This window comes from Pleurodeles waltl, chromosome 7 (genome assembly GCF_031143425.1).
Source record: "Pleurodeles waltl isolate 20211129_DDA chromosome 7, aPleWal1.hap1.20221129, whole genome shotgun sequence".
Classification (NCBI taxonomy): Eukaryota; Metazoa; Chordata; class Amphibia; order Caudata; family Salamandridae; genus Pleurodeles; species Pleurodeles waltl.
The window spans coordinates 670911937-670928920 of NC_090446.1; the positions used below are offsets into that span (position 1 = coordinate 670911937).

General features: G+C 42.3%; 1 protein-coding gene across 1 annotated transcript in view; it reads left to right on the plus strand.

Moving 5' to 3' along the window:
- The window catches only part of JAKMIP2 (janus kinase and microtubule interacting protein 2), a 387006-nt gene that overhangs the window by 368452 nt on the left and 1570 nt on the right, over nucleotides 1-16984 (plus strand). Inside the window, exon 22 of the mRNA XM_069244668.1 lies at nucleotides 335-407. Coding sequence (XP_069100769.1) covers nucleotides 335-385 — 51 coding nt within the window. The 3' untranslated portion in view covers nucleotides 386-407. The remainder of the gene's footprint in view (nucleotides 1-334; nucleotides 408-16984) is intronic.

The following is a 16984-nucleotide window of genomic DNA, read 5'->3' on the forward strand; positions in this document are numbered from 1 at the left end:
TCATGCACGTTGAGCCTCTCCAGCTCCGCCTGCCCACACCCTGTTATTTCCAGTTGTATGTCTATTTGAAGGCCGTAATTAGTCCAGTAACTAGGATGTCAAGCTATTGTTATTGCTGTTTGTATAGAAGCTAGAATGAGTAGAAATAAATACCTCTCTGTCCCAGAACTTGCAATGAAGATGATGTTTTGTAGGCAGGTATGACTAAAGAACAGCCCCACAATTGAGTCTGCAGCCCACTTTTCAGCTGAGCTACAAGCATATGCCCAATTTTTATTTTTGTAAACAGAGCCTTGCACATTCTCATTTCTCTGTATCTTTTCTTTTTCTGCAGTTTCTCTTCCTCTTCTTGTTCTTCTCCCTTGCCTTTATTCTTTGGCCTTGATGTCACGTTGCCTTTTATGAAGGTAAGCAACAACTCGCTTCTTTCCTTTCACTATTGAAATTGTTGATCCATCTTACGCGTCCTTCAGTGTTTATAAATATGTTCAATGGCAATGGATGTAAGGAAGGGCAAAAACCCAAACTCCAACACCCTGCAGACCCAAACATCAGAGCACTGAAGATCTGGGTACAGATTCTTTACAGATAGCCATACAGTATAGGAAAGAAATTCAATCTGTGTAATTGGATTTTGACCATATTTTGAAACAACTCACTTTATTAATTTTGTATTGCACCAAATTGAGTAGAAATTAATATTAGCTGGAAGAATATATAATGTGAAGAGGCTCATCTGCATACCATATGGTTTCACCTGCACATTTAATATAAAATTAATGCACTGGCATTAGTACTTATTCAGAGTATGATGGTTATATTCATTACAAATTGATCATATAAGAGTAGAACATTTCAGAAACAATCAGACTTTGTCTCCCACTGTTTATCGAACTTGACAAAAGTTTGTTAAGGTGCAAATTATTTACTCTTGCAAGTATAAAACAAATCTTGTTTGTTCTAGTCAGAAACATATTGACTTTATGGTGACAGTTGAAATTTTGTATTTAAAAGGGTGTGACCTTATTTAACTATTACAATTCTGCTCTAATATTTTCGTTTTCAAATGTAGAGGTTTTCAAACTCTTTAATAATGTTTTATTTTATGAAAGGTGAGGCTTGTTTCTTAAAAGTTTCTTAATTACATTTATTTTTAATGCAATTTTTTGCTAAATACTTGGGGGTGTTTAAAACGATTTGGTTTTCTGGAAACTGTTTCAGCTGATTTTGTTTTGGGAGAGATATTAATACAAACTGTTATCTGAACTTGAAAACTTTGATAAGGAAGTCAGAATTATTTTTTGAAAAGACTACCTCTTCAGAAATTGCAATGTTCAATTGTGTAAAATGTTACTTGAAGGATAAATATCTGGAAATCTGTACAATGGGGGGGTCACTGCATTATCTTCTCTAAGCAACACCATAAAAGGAAGTGCAGCTACATTAATAAGTGCTACCTCAGGATCCATGTAGAGATCTACCAATCAATGGAGAACGATTGAACTTCTGAATATCAACATCAATAATATCAACGTGCAATAATATTGATGTCAAAAGGTAGCTTGCCGAAGTATCATCAACCCTATACTTTTAATTAAAATAAAAGTATTGGATGCAAATAGGTTAATACAGTGGTATCTAAAATTAAAAATACCTCAAACCAAAATATATATTACAATAATCTAGAGTTTTAAAATTAACATTAAAATCACTAAAGGTAAACCAATTATGCCAAAATATCAATAGTACATTTTAAAAATATTATATATATTTAATTACTCATAGTTTTAAAATTAAAAAATGTACAACTTTTTATGTTGTATACACATTTTTGGATTAATCTCGTAGTTACTTATTACATATATATTTTAATATCAAATTTTGTAAACATGTTTCAAATGTTTTACATTATAAAAAAAGAATATGCATAAAATTAATCAATTAAGGAAAATGTTGTTTTCAAAAGTAAAAATAAGTACAAATAGATATGAAAATACATATCCTCACAAATATTTTTTAAGTTTTAAAATTATAAAAATAACATCTAAAATTATACCATAATTTCTAAAGTAAATTTATAAAAATAAAAATAATTTAAGTATAGTTTAGTTTTCAAAATTAAAATGTATATGGGAGAATGGTCCCTTATGTCCTAGTCCCTTTCCAACTAAGCAACATTGAAAAGAGTTTGGCTCTGGAGGTGTCAGATTTGCCATTCCCACTCCAAATGAACTAAAATTGGGGAAACCACTGGGTTCCGGGGATTTCCCATAGCCATTCCAAACTAAGCAATATGGGGGAAAGTGTTGCATTCTGTGGTGTGGGGAGAGGGGCTCATTTACTACTCCTCCAAATAAGCTGCACTGGGGAAGGTGCTGGACTTTGGGTGGGTATGATTTATGATTCCCACTCCAAACAAAGTACAATTAGGGAAAGTGTTGGAATCTGGTGGCGGGGGTGAATTTTACTATTCCTGTTCCAAACTAAGACACATTGTGCAAAGCATTGCACTCTGTGAGGTCATATTTACTATTCCCGCTCTAGGCTAATTTGTTGGATGCTTGTAATGACTGGGGCGATGGTTACATTAACTATTCCTCCTCCAAACTAAGCAACATTAGGGAAAGCATAGGAATCTGAAGCAGTCAGATTTACTATTCCCACCCCAAACTAAGCAATATCGGGGAAAGTGTTGGTCTCTGGGACACGTAGATTTGTTATTCCAACTCCAAAGTGAGCAACACTGGTGGAAGTGTTTAATTCAGGAATGGGTCAAATTTACTATTACTACTCCAAACAAAGCAACAATTGAGAAACTGTTGGACTCACAATAGGGCGTGGTCGGTGGAGGTTAAGTTTACTATCCCATTCTGAATTAAGCAACATTCTGAAAATAGTTGGACTTGGGTGAGGGGGTGAGATATTCTATTCCTGCTTCAAACTAAACCACATTTGGCAAAGAGTTGGACTCTGACTGGATCATATTTACTACTCCTGCTCTAAACTAATCAGTTATCTGGAAAGTGTTTGATTCTGTGGGTACTAACTATCCAGCTCCAAACTAAACAACTTTGAGGGGCGCATTGAATGCTGGGGGGGCGGATTTAGTATTCACACTCCAAACTAAGCATTATTGTGGAAATTGTTGGACTCTGGGTGGTGGGGTGGCAGAAGAGAGAGGGACTTTTCTTGGGACTTTCATATTAACTAGTCCCACTCTAAACTAAGCAACATAAAGGAAAGAGGTGGAGTCTGAGGGGGCAGGCTTACTATTCTTACTCAAAACTAAGCAATGTTGTGTAAAGTGTTGAATTCTGGAAGGGGACTTGGGGATTTATATATAGTATTCCAATTATGAACTCAGCAACATTGGAGAAATTGTTAGGCTCTGGGGGTTTGTGTGAGATTTACTATTCCTTTTCCAGACTAAGCAATATTTGGGAAAGAGTTGAATCTGAGGGGGTCAGAGTCACTATTCCCACTCCAATTGAATCAAATATGGAAAAAGTATTGACGACTGTCAGGGTCAGAATTACTATTCCAACTCCATAATAAGCAACACTGGGGAAAGTGTTAGATTCTGGGAGTGGAGGGTGGGAAGTGATAGAGGGTCAAATTTACTAATGACCTTAAACTAAGCAACATTGGATGAATGTGTTGTACTCAGGGACAAGGGAGTATCCAGAACAATGAAATACTCCCCACTTGAACTAAACGTCTTATGGCACCAAGCAAGTGAAGAAAATGAGCCCATTCCTCCCCTAGAAAAGCTCCCTTGTCTCTTCCATCCAATCATCTATCCATTCATCCATTCACCTTTCCTTCAACCCACTGATATCCACTATTTCACCTTTACATTCTGTCATCCATTAATTCTTTCATCAATCATTCAATCTAACCCTATTCCATCCATTCATCAACTCTGCCATCCATCATCAATCCACCTATCCATCTGTCCTTCTATCCATTATGCCACCCCTCCTTCCATCTATCCATTCTGCCATTAATCCATCCATCCATTCTCCCATCCATGCATCCATCCATCCACCCACACTGTCATCCATACAGCCATCCATTCTGCCATCCACCCATCTTGCCATCTATCCCTCATACATTCATCCACCCAACCACCCACCAATCCATTTGTCCATCAGTCTGCCACCCATTCATCTTTTTACCCTACTCACCCATCAATCCTTTTACTCTGCCATCCTTTCACCAATCCATCCACCTATCCATTCACTCATCCTTTCACCCATTCAGCCACCTACCCACCCATCAATCTACCTACTCCTTTACCCACCCTCACATCCATTCATCCTTTCACCCTTGCTTTCATTCAGTATTACTTCCATCGATCCCTCTTCTATTGTTCTTCCTTGCTTCTAACCTTCTATTCTACTGACGCTTATCAGCTAGTGTATGCCGAGTTGCAGACTGCAGAGGTCTATAATAAACCCCACACCCGCTGTAGCTACTAAAGCAGGGGGTTCAAAATGCCCTTGCTCAAGACAGGTAAAATGTACTATTGCCTCACCATAGAAATAAACAAAAATAAATATATGTTTTAATTAAACATTAATAAAATAACAATATATACAGTAATAACTGAAATTTTACAATGTTAAAAATACAAATATTTCCTTGTAGATTCATCCCCAATGCGGTTGATTCTCCCCTGGCTGTGTGACTTCAATAAATATTTTTATATTTTCTTGAGGCCTTTTTGAGGAGACACAAACAATACCTCTACATTCTCTACCTCCATGACAGCAGATAGAGGGTATCTACCTCACTAAATGCATCTTTCCTAAACTAAGAAAAAACAACTTCCTTTACTAATCCTTTTCCCACTATGAGGCCTCTTCCGTTCTCTGCAAGAGGCTTGATAAAAGAAGAGAGCACCTCTCCTACAGTGTTTCTATTGTTATGACTGCTCTTTAGGAAAAACACCTTCTCTGGAGTGGCAAGGGCAATAATTCAACAATAATCTAATTGGAGGCCTCCATTCTTGATAATTCTTTGTGAGCAGGACCTTTGGTGAGTAAGGGTCCCCTATCACATATTTTTGGGATAGGTATTTGCTGGAATCAGTCTTGCTGTGGTGGTATGATCAGAACCCAGGCGAAGAGCATGTATTTGCAGGCATGTCTCCACAAGCTGGCTGGTGGTGGTATGAGTGGGTGCAATAGGGCATGAATATGTTTAGGCCTATTGCCACTTCCTCATCAATCTGAGGGATTCCTTTGGGTGGTGGTGTAGGGTCAGATATTTGTTGCTCCTGCCACAACCTCACCATATTTGGGATTGCATCTGGAAAACTACTCTGACTCATGGGGAAAGGATGAATGCTATAGGTTGGACAAGGCTCTCATGGTTTGCTGTCCTACCATCTGGAGTAATGTACACTCCAGCCCCAGGCCACTTTGGTGCAAACTGTAAGGGGCACTGTAAGAAACTAAAGTTTTGACGATGGCTGCATGGGCTGGAGGCTATACTGTTGGGTTTTTTCCCTGATGTAAGGAAAAGAGCCTTGGTTGCAAATGGGAGTGAATTCGGTGATCTTTTTCGTCTTTTGTGCATTTTTGTGGCCTTTCCTGGTGCTTTGTTTCTCCTTGTTGGCAGTGACTTGATTGCACTTTAGGACCTTTAGGCCAATACATGTAATGGCCTATTGATAGGGCTACAGCAAAAGAAAGAATGCAGGGAGTGATCTTCTAAAGACACAGAAAAAAGGAGAATAGCAAACGTAGAGGTGACCCTGATGGACCTTCATCCTTCAGCTAGAGCCAGATGCAGCCTCCTTGGTTGTGTCATCTCCTTCATCCTCATGGCTATCCACTGTATATGAGGACAATGGATTTCAAAAAGAGCCTGAGTGTATAAGCATGCTCATTTTAATATGTGAACTTCTTCACTCAATGTGGGATCTGTCAGGTAGTGTCAGGTGAAGAGCAGTCCATTACCAGTGGGACTTGGTTTTAGAGGTTTCTGGTTCCAGCTACCCTCATGACATATATGTGGGGGTGTAGTACCTTAATTACCAGTCCATCTCTAACTAAACAACAACTAAAAAGTGGTGTGCTCTGGAGGGGACAGATTTACTCTTCCAACTAAGCAAAATTGGGGAAAGCATTAGATTCTGGGGATGGGTGTCAGATTTACTATTACCACTCCACACTAAGACACATTGGGCAAGGCAAAGTGTGGGATGCTGTGGGGTGAGAAGTGGGGCAGGTTTACTATTACTAAACAACACTGATGAGCGCCTTGGTCTCTGGGTGGTTAAGATTTACCATCCCCACATTAAATAAAGTACAATTAGAGAAAGTGTTAGACTTCATTGAATACAGACGTTTTTTTAGCATAGCCCTTGCATGCCCGTTGGTGAGTGTTGTGAGGTTCCACGTCGACTCTGCTCCACCCAGGAAGTGATGGCTGGAGTAGACATTTTTCGTCTTTTCATTTGTACTTTCCCAGTTCCGTTATGCTTTTTGTTTGCCCACTAGCATTCTGCTTTTTGCCACTTTACCATTTCTCTTCCCATTCTTGCTGTCTCATCTACATTCTGTTTTTGTTCTCCCACTCGTATTCAGCTTTTTGCCTGCTTTATCATCTCACTCTTTGCCCTCTCACTCACTATCTCAGCTGTTATGCTTTTTTCACTGTTTTGGCTCTTTTGCAGATACTTTTTGTCTCCTTTTTGCCCCTGGTTTGTCAGCCTTGTTCTAATTTTTCCTACTCTTCACTCCTTTTATGCCCTTTTCTTTCATCTGCTCCTTTGTGCTTTTTCCCCGTGCGGCACTCCCACCCACTTCCTCTGCTCTCAACCCAGACCTGCCCACTTTCCCGGAACTCCTCTTATCTCCCACCCCTACTTAATGCTTAAAGGCAGTGTAGACTAGCCATTGACCAGACACTGCCTAGCCCTGCTGGCCCCACCTACCTGTCACCGGTCCTCTAAACAGGCTTGGCCTATGCCAACTCCGCTCCGATGCTGTGGTAAGGCCTCTTTCCTCTGACTGGTACTTCTCTCTTTTCTTTTCCTCAACATTCTTTGCATTTTATATATGTTTTTTTCCTCTTACTCTCACTTGTTTTCTGCCTTTTGCCTTTGTCCTTTTTATGCCTCTCATTTGTGCTCTCTCACTCGCATTCATCCTTTTTGCCACTTTGACTTTTTCTGCTCTCGTTCTGCCCCGCCACCCATTCTGCTTTTTTCTCTCGCTCTCTCGAATTTTGCTTTTTGTTCAGTTATACACTCTCACTCTTTGCTCTCTCATTTCCACTCACCCGCTCAGCTGTTTTTTCCCCAGATTTGCCTCTTTTTTGGCCGCTATTTTTTCTGTTTTGCGTCTGTATCTCAGCCTTTTTCTGATTTTTCCCGATCTCTACTCCTCCTTGTGCACCCTTTTCCCACCCTCTGTGACCTTTCAAACTTATCCTCCACACCACAGTCTCACCTGCTTCCTGCCACTACCACCACTCACTCAATCTCGATCGCCTCTCCAGAAACCAGACCTCCGCTCCTACTTGATGGTAGCCACAGTGCAGACTAGCCATTAAACAGGCACTTCCTGACCCTGCCTGTCTCCCCATTACCTGTACCAAGCTCCAAGGCTGTTGCGAGGCTGCAAGTCTTGCAATCCTGCTTCTCTCCCCCTCCTTATCTTGTTTATTATTTATTGCGTTGTTGACCTTTTTCCCTTTCACTCTGTCCGTCTTGCTCTCTCACTAGTATTCCACTTTTTGCATCTGTCTCTTTTCTTAGTCTTTTTGCTGTCCTGCTCTATTTTTTTCTCTCTTGCTCACATTCTGCTTTTTGCCACGTTTATATTTTTCTTCCCCCTATCTCTGCTCTTCAACTCGTATTCTTTTTTTGCTTTTTCGCTCGCATTCTGCATTTTGCCTCTCTGACCTTTTTGTTCCTCTCATTTTTGACCTCCCACCCTTGTTCTGCCTTTTGCTTTCCCACTCGTATTCCTTTTTCCTGCTCACTCTTTGCTCTAATTCCTACTCTCCCTATTTATTGTTTCACTTTTTTCATTGTTTTGCTTCTTTTTCAGCTACTTGTTGCCCCCCTTTTACAGTTTCTCAGACGTTTTCAGCATTTTACCTCTCTCTGCTCATTCTTGTGTGCGCTTTTCTCCTGTCTGCGGCCTTCCTTCCTTTTACCCATGCGCTATCCACCTGCCCCCCACCTCTGGAACTCTGCCACCCACCCACTCCTACTTAATGCCAGCTGAGGCACAGAAGCGCCGCTGGTGTATCCAAGGCATGCGAAAAGCAGGCCCATCTGCACCATCAGCACCCCACCTGTGCCTAGCACCTGGGCCCCCAGATCTCCTTCCTCCTACCTATTGCACACCTAGACACTACTGTCCGTAGTCCTCAATACCTTGAACCACAGACATTTTTTCTTAAATTTCCTACTGCTGCAGCTGGACCTCCCCTATTGATATTGAAGATGCGTTCTCCTGTGTCACCTGCTACTTGTACATGACCCTGCACCCCACATACCCCCCCCTCACACAGCACCCAGTCCTCTGGTCCAGCCTCCTCCTTAAAACTCACTCACTTGCCAGACACACCAATTAAGTTTGAGTCCTTTTGCACAACCACTCACTGATATGCACTTCCTGACGAAAACCTGACTCACCCGACATTGGCCCCCAAATTGCCACAGTGCTCCTCTCTGGATACAAGATATAGGACAGGACAGGGCCTGCAGACTCAGAAGCAAACTAGCCATTATACACAAAACAGTCACTGTTTCACTACATCTGGAAACACCAGCAACACTGTGGAACACCTGGCTGTTAAACTACATATTACAAACAACTATACCCTTGGGTCGCCCTAATCTACCAGCCTCCAAGACCTTGATCTAACTTCTGCAACAACATTTCCAACTTCATCACCCTTTTGATGCCTAACTCCAACACCTTTATCCTCCTTCGTGATCTCCACTAACACCTGGAGAGTTTCACTGACTTCAACAAACTCCAGGAGAACCTAAAGACACTTGGACTCACCCAGCAAGTGGTATGTACCACTAGTGCGGCAGGACATCTCCTGACCCCTATCTTCATGAATTTCAACAGCATCATGATGGAAAAGCCAATCCTCCTCACTTGGACTGACCATGCCCTTGTCCACTCCACCTTGCTTATCTTCTACTGTCACAAAACACAGAGCTCTAAGCCCAGCAACTACAGCACCACAACAAACTCTCATGATCCATCACCAACTTTGACACACTCCTCTCCTCCTTTGGTTCTCCTCCTGTGTTGATATTAGTGCTATAATCTGCATTTTGCATTTAGGTGAGTGCAGATTGTGGGTGGAATGGTGAGGGTGGAATGTTTAGATAGAAGGTTGTGGGGTTCTAAGGATAGTGGTTAGCATTTAAATAGTTACCTCTGTGTTATTGCCAGTGCTTTTTGGCTGCTGTTGTACTGGAGTACTTTTATCCACAACCGTCTGGTCCCACTAAAGACCATCACCAGGACCAGGCCTCAATGCAAGTTGGTACACAGAAGAACTAAGATTCGCCCACCGTCACTGCAAACAACTTGAATGCAATGGCCCATGATGAAATTTACAAATTCACATACGAATCAGCCTTCAGGTCTTATCACCAGCAAATCAGATTCACCAAGCAATAAGCACTGACCAAATGCATCTAAAATAGTACAAACGACGACAAAAAAATCATCACCATGACGAAGGATTTCACCTCTTCAGCCACAAGCTCTATAACCATTACCTATTTATAGGTCTTCTGCACCAGCCTTTTGAGTATTTCCGTGACAAGATCAGCAACCCATACAATAACTTTGAGCCTTACCCAGGCCCTCCAACCCTTTTAGCCCTCTTGCCCACTGGAATTCAAGCTAGGCTGGATGATGAAGGGTGATTCCCTGAAACTGCACCAAGGATGCTTGTTTTTGGTCCAGGGAGGACCTGGCTTGGCAGTTTGGGCTGGACTGTTCTCACCGGGAACAGGGTCAAGACTGAATTGCATATGGGTGGGTCCAAACTGGGGTGGCGTGGTGGGAAGAAAAATGGATTAAACCCAGATCTTTGTGATTGGGGTGAATGTTTGCATTGTTCAGCAGTCCGTCCATCATCTGTTCTTTTTGCTTTTGTCACCTTAAGTGGGAAGGGTATGCCCAGATGTGGGTCCCATGCTCACTGTGCCACTGGAATTCAAGCTAACCTGGCTGATAAAGGGTGATACCCTGAAAAAGATCCCAGGGTGCTTTTTTCCGGTCGAGGTAGGACCTGGCTTGGAAGTGCGGGCTGGACTGTTCCCATGGAGAACAGGGTCAAGACTGATTTGCATGTGGCTGTGTCCAAACTGGAGTGGTGTAGTGGGCAAAAAAAACGATGGATTAAACCCAGATTTTTGTGACTGGAGGTGAATGTTTGCATTGTTCAGCACTTTGTCCATCATCTGTTTTTTTTACCCTTCCCGGTGAGTCACACAGACTCCAAATAACATTAACTAAATTAACAAGGTTATCCGGGATTGAAAAACCAAGCTGTACATATCTCTACGCCAAAGGAAATTGGTTATGTCCCATTCCCGCTTGACGTTGAGAGCACAGACCTGTTTTTGCAACTACTAGCAGGCTTAATCCTAATTCCTTTCCTCTGACCACACCAGATAGAGTCAAAGAGAACTAAGGCATTCAGGAAATGGATGTTCTCAGCAATCCTCACCCTTTTCTCAGTCAGCATCAGCTGATTACTGGGTAAGCACTCCCATGCATTATGGGGCATGCTTGCAGAAAGCTTTCTGCCAGTCCTGGAGGAAATATGTGCCTGCCTGGCACAAATTTTTCAGGGGACAAGGACATGGTCAAATGCGGTGTCAGATCAGGATTTGACACTACTGACTGCTTAAGACGAGCAGTTGGAACAAGCATGGAACATGGTGCCATGCATGTAAGAGATCCACAAGCTTTTTGGGTGATGCTCAGCCTTCACTTGTGGATATGCATTCTGATAGGGCACCTCCAATTGAGTGACAAAGCCGATTCTGCACTAGAGTGCTTCAAACAAAGCAGAGCAACAGTGTGCTTCCTCATTTCCTCCACACCCGCCAAGCAGTATCCCCACCAGTTTTGCCCCTTTGGTGACATCTCCAAAGGCCTTTCATACAGGCAACTCCAAGACTCATGACCATATCAAAAAGCACCCCAATCTTTTTGGGGTCGGGGTAGGGAATTCAGCAGATAATATCCAGGCTTGCAGGTTCAACTAACCTTATAGATCCCCACCCCTCCTGCAGTAACCTCCAAGCCACTTAAGTTTGCCCTTAGCAGTACATGACCACCCTGTGGAAAGCAGAATCACTGATTTACACAGGGGGTGACTGGCCATAATATCCAACATGTTGGTCCTGCAAAATAGTTCAAAGGGGCTAAGCCCTGCCCTTCCCTTATGACCCACTGAATCTTGCACCCAGATTGGAATGGCTTTTGGATGAATACTTGTCCATCTTACTGTGGGAAATTCAGGCTCGTTTGGTGAAAGGAGCCATAGAGTGTACTGGCCTTGGAAATCAGAACTAAATATTACTCTCACTATTCCGTTGTGACAGAAAGGGGCATAGGCCTTCATCCTATTATAGATCCCTGCCTTTCCATTCCTTTCTACAGAATGATCTACCTGCTCTATTTCTATCTGCCCTGCATGTGGGAGACTGGATGGGAGGGCTGGACCTTCAGGGCACCTGTTTCTATGTTCCTGTACTGCAAGCCCACAGGGGCTACTTGCAGATTAAGGTGGATGAGTAGCATTTTCAGTTGGGAACCACTATCAATGTGCCGAAGGCACACCTGACTCCTTTGCAGAGACTACCTTTCAGTGAAACTATCCTGGATATAATGCATTTTCAGGCCTTCCCTCCAGATCAATGAGTTCCGAACTATGATCCCAATGTTTCAGCCTCAGACCAGTGTCTCAGTGATGGTGGGGCTGAGGATTCTTGGACTATTTGCTTCCTACATCCTGCTCGTCAACCATGCCAGATGGCATAGACATGCTCTATAGTAGTATCTGAATGCTCAGTGGGCCAGCACGAAGGGAACTTGCCAGATTCTATCCTGGTTTTGGAGGAGACTGCAAAAGATCTATGCTAGTGGCTGCTCAGCTGACATTGGTCCAGTGGCAGACTCTTTTCTCTACATCACCCAGAGCTGAAGGTGGTGATTGATGCATCCATGGGTTTGGAAAGTCATCTAGGAGATGTGGAGATCAGAAAGTCTCTGGTCTCTGGTTAAGACTCGTCTCCATATCAATCTTTTGGAGTTGCAGGCCTTTAGATTTCCATTGAAAGCCTTCCTCCTGTCCATCAATTGGAGACTGGTTCAGGACCTGACGGACATCAGTACCCTCTTGTAGTATTACAAACAAGGAGGATGGAGTTGGGTCGTGGGCCTTGTGCCAGGAGGTCTTGCACCTCTGGAACTTTCTGAACTGTCAGGGCAATGCCCTGGCCCTGTACTACCTAGAAGGGTCTTAACTGCCAGGGTGGATAAACCAAGCTAGTGACATCAAGCGGCTCATGAATGCCAGTTGTACCAGGAGGTAGCACAGACCATCTTTCAACAATGAGGAGAACTATGGCTTGATCTGCTCGCCATGACTGAGAATGTGCAATGTCAGCACTTTTGCGTATCGGAGTTCTCCAAAATGCTGTGTTGCAGAGACACATTTCACCTAAGATAAAGCATTGTTGTATGCCTTCTCACCACTAGGTTCCTGCCCTGAGTTTTTAGAAAGATCAGAAATGACTAGGCCCAAGTCATTCTATTGGCTACGGATTATGCCAAGGAAGCGTGGTATTCAGAACTTCAGCCTATGATCGTCTATCCTGCAATCAGACTGCTGCTGTGGGATTCTTTGTCTGTTGCAGAAGCCAGGCAGGATCTTGCAACTGTGCCTGACCAATCTACACATCCATGTGTATAGACAAAGTATTTGCAGTGGACTACATTCGATCTCCCTCCCAAAGTAGTGGATGTCATCCTTATGACCAGGCGTCCTTCAACAAAGATTGCTTACACCAGGTGCTGGAACAAGTTTGTGGATTGGTTTGTCACCCGTAATAAGGACCCGTTGCAGTCTAAGCTGTCAGATGTGTCGTTGTTTGTTTCTTCTTCGGCCCAACTATGACTTGACGTGGACACTCTTATTTGTTGACCCTTTCTGCCCTTTTGCATTCACTGGGCAAGCTGACCATGTTTAAATCACTTGAGGGTAAATTTACTAAGTTTTAGCATGTGCTTGTGTCACAAAAGTGATTCAAATTGACGCTAAATCTTTTTTTTTTTACTAATTTACTTTCCAGCACTAAACTTGTTAACTGCTGGAAAACCACTCAAAAGTAGTGCAAAGCAGTGCATAGCGTTGCTTCGCACTATTTAGCGCCAAAGTGGTGTACGATGGGTGGTTGCATGGGTGCTCCCATGCAACCACCCAAGTTTTATGATGCTAAACCCTATTTACTTAAAAAAGTAGAAAAGGTCTAGCATCAGAAATTAAGGCCCACTTCAACCAGGCACAAACACCAAGAAATGCATTAATTTCTCCTTTCTTTTCCTACCTTCCATGTGTGCTGCACTGTACAGCACACATGCAAGGTGGGGAAGGTTTATTGGTTAGTCTATGGATAGTATTTTGTACTGGAAGGACACTCTTCCATTACAAAACCTATGCTAGTCTCACATTGACACACATTTCTGCCCCGGTACTTGGGAGAGAGGAGGAGAGTGCCATATAGCTCTTGCTCTCTCCTTCTCATGCAGCGCAGCACAGTATTTTTGGCCGCTGCACTGTGTTGCAATCCGGTTAATCTGAGCCTTGGTGTGATACAATTTCTTGACTACATCATTCCTATGTTTCCTCCGAACCATTCGTGATGCCAAAGTGGGATCTTAGGGCCATATGTACGAACACATTTTTCCATAGACACAGAATGGGTAAAACTCTTTGCTACATCTGGCCTTTAATTTGGTCCTTATTGTTTATATGCACTCCTTTGGAGCAGATACAAAACTACCCTCTACCCCTCCTGACTGTAAAGACAGTCTTTCTCACTGTGATAACTTCAGCTCGTTGCATGAGTAAGCTTCCGGCTCTTTCAGTCTACCTATCTTACACCACTTTCTGTTACAGCAAACTGGTGTGGAGGATAGAGTAGCCTTGCGGCCGAAAGTTGTGACTCCCTTTCATGTCGGAATGTTCATCACACTTCTGATATTGTTTGCTCCACCTCACCCCTCGAATGAGGAAAGGAAACTCCATTGATTGGATCCCAAAAGGATGCCGAGGCACATTGATCTCACCAATTTCCAACGGGTAGAAAATCAGCTTTTTGTGAGGATTTCTGGGAGAGATAAAGGCAAGGCAGTGTAGACAAGGACTTGGTTCAGGCAGATAGTCCACTGCATCAAGATCTGTTACATGCTGGCCAAGAAGCAGCTTCTAGAACGAATGAGGCCCCATACCCCCAGTTCCAAGGCTGCTGTTGCTGCATTGGTAGGTGGAGTGTTTGCCCTGGGTATTTGTCAGGCTGCATTTAAAAGTCTGTATATAGCTACTAATTATTCTTTCTATATTTATTGGATTGGAAATAAAGGCATGTCTGTCCAGTGAAATTGCACCTATATAATGGAAAATGGATTAATGAACAAGGCAAAGTTAAAAGGACATTAGACGTATCATTAATTCACTGAAGTGAAGGTTTGCTTATATATAAAGAATTATAATATTGGGTTATTGAGACAATTTCTTGTTATATCCACAAGGAACATATCTATCAATATTGTTTCTACATGTAAATAAATATAGAAAGAATAAGTAGTAGCTAAAAACAGACTTTTAAACACAATTTGTCTCCCTGGAGTAGCTAATATATTATTGCAGGGACCCTTGATGTTAGTTGAATTATTTGTCAGGCTGCAACATGCCCTTCAGTAAACACATTCATGAAACACTGTGGCCTTGACAACCAGGTCTGGGGTGAAAGCCATTTTGGCTAGTCCGTCCTGCAGGACTTTTTGGTCTGAACTATCCCACTGACCCAACACCTCAGGAGGTACTGCTTTCACAAAAATTCTAAAGGTGAGGTATCTGAGGTTAGAAGTATCCATCAGAAGGACTATCCATCAGAAGGAAAAATTACTTACCTTTGGTAATCCAAATTTCGCATTGCTCTCTCTTGTCCCTGTTCTGTAGAATGGCCATCCACTAAAAAAATCCAAATTAGAGACCTGCCCACTAGCACTGTTAATTGGGTTTTGGGTTCCATTGCTGACGGTATGGAGTGTGTCAAGAAAGAAATTGGCATCAGCACTCTTTGGAGGCATTTTTGTGTGGCTCCAGAAATCCCTTCGGGGGGTGTAATGGAGTCGACGCAGAGTCACTTGACATCACCTACCTAAGTGGAGGGGTTATGCTGAAAAATCTCTTGGATCCATTCTGGCACCTGGGAATTTTCTAAGTGTGAGGGAACTGCAGTTAGATAAAGTATCCACCAAAAAGAGCAGTCAAAGGTAAGCAACTTGTTATCCAGGTTGTTACTTTGAGAAGGCATTGAAATAGTCAGCCATTCCTCTCTGATGATCCGTGTTTGTATTCAGCTGGTGGTTGCAGGTGGGGCCCACCTACCCTCATTTTTGGGGACCACCACTTGTTTTTCCTTAAAAGGCTATGATCTAAAGCAAGAAAGAAAAAACACAAAAGTGGAAAAGAAGGATATAGACAAAGTCAGCCAAAGAGAGTCAAAGAGAGAATCACAAGATGAGAAAGAGCCTGCAAGAGTGAGACAAAGAGGAATGCAGTGTCTGGCACTAGATTAAATAAACTTCAGCCTTTAGTGGCATGGCAACCTCTGTTTTCTACATGTTTCACAGACATTGAGGATATATCCTTCCGAGATTACTGTGTTTCATTCATAAAGTAACCATTCTGTGAATGTTGTGGATTTTCACAAAGTGTAAAATATGTATCCTATTACTCTCTAGATCAACTATGCTAAATAGCAGGGGGTGACAGGAATGTTACTATTCCCTCCTATAGGTTGGGTTAAGGGTATGTTGCTCTGTAATATTCTCATGCTGCAAGGAATCGAAAGGGGTGAGGAGTTAACGCCTGTATTAATTATCAGTAATATTTGTGGCTGCAATTCTTCCTTCTATGTAGCAGGATTTACATTCTGACCTTCATTGGGACAGCTCTTCAACACAAATCTCTGGAATGGCGTGTCATATTTAATATGGGGTTAGGGCATGAATACTCTTATTTTAGCGTATGTGGTGTGGAAAGCAAGGGTCTTTATGTGGAGGAAGAGAAAGCGGTGCTGGAGCGCTGGGACATCAGTTCACAATTTACCAGTTTCCAAGAAAGTCTTACCAACTCATCAAGGTGACATCCCAGCCGCTAGCTCAAATGTATCTTTGACATTAGATGAGACTACCCAGGAACTATATATAAATTAATTGATCATCACTGTTTTCAATCTTATTCTCAGAAAATCTGAGAGTTTGGTGTGAGTTTAAAAGCGTTATTAATCAATCTTCTAGAAGTTCATCTTTATTAATTCAGTATTAATATTCATCAATATAGTTCATCAGTTAATCCAGAGTAGAGTAAGCAATCAGTAATTCATAATTAATGCATAAAGCGTGCTCCTTAAAGGAAATAATCCCTGTTCTAAAATAAGATTAGTTAAAAGGGAATGGAGCAATTTGGAAAATAAAGGTCAGTTCGGCCCACAAAAAGTTCCAAATTGAGAGCTCAAAGCATAAACCTTCAAATTCAAATATCAGAATAATCAGAGCAGAACTTCCCATAAAGAGAGGTTCACGGAAGTCAGTGGTCTCAACATGAGCTGCATAGACTCGAGCCGAGAAAATGGCATAACTAATGCGAAGAGGCAATGAATCCATCCTACCCTAGGAACATGCAT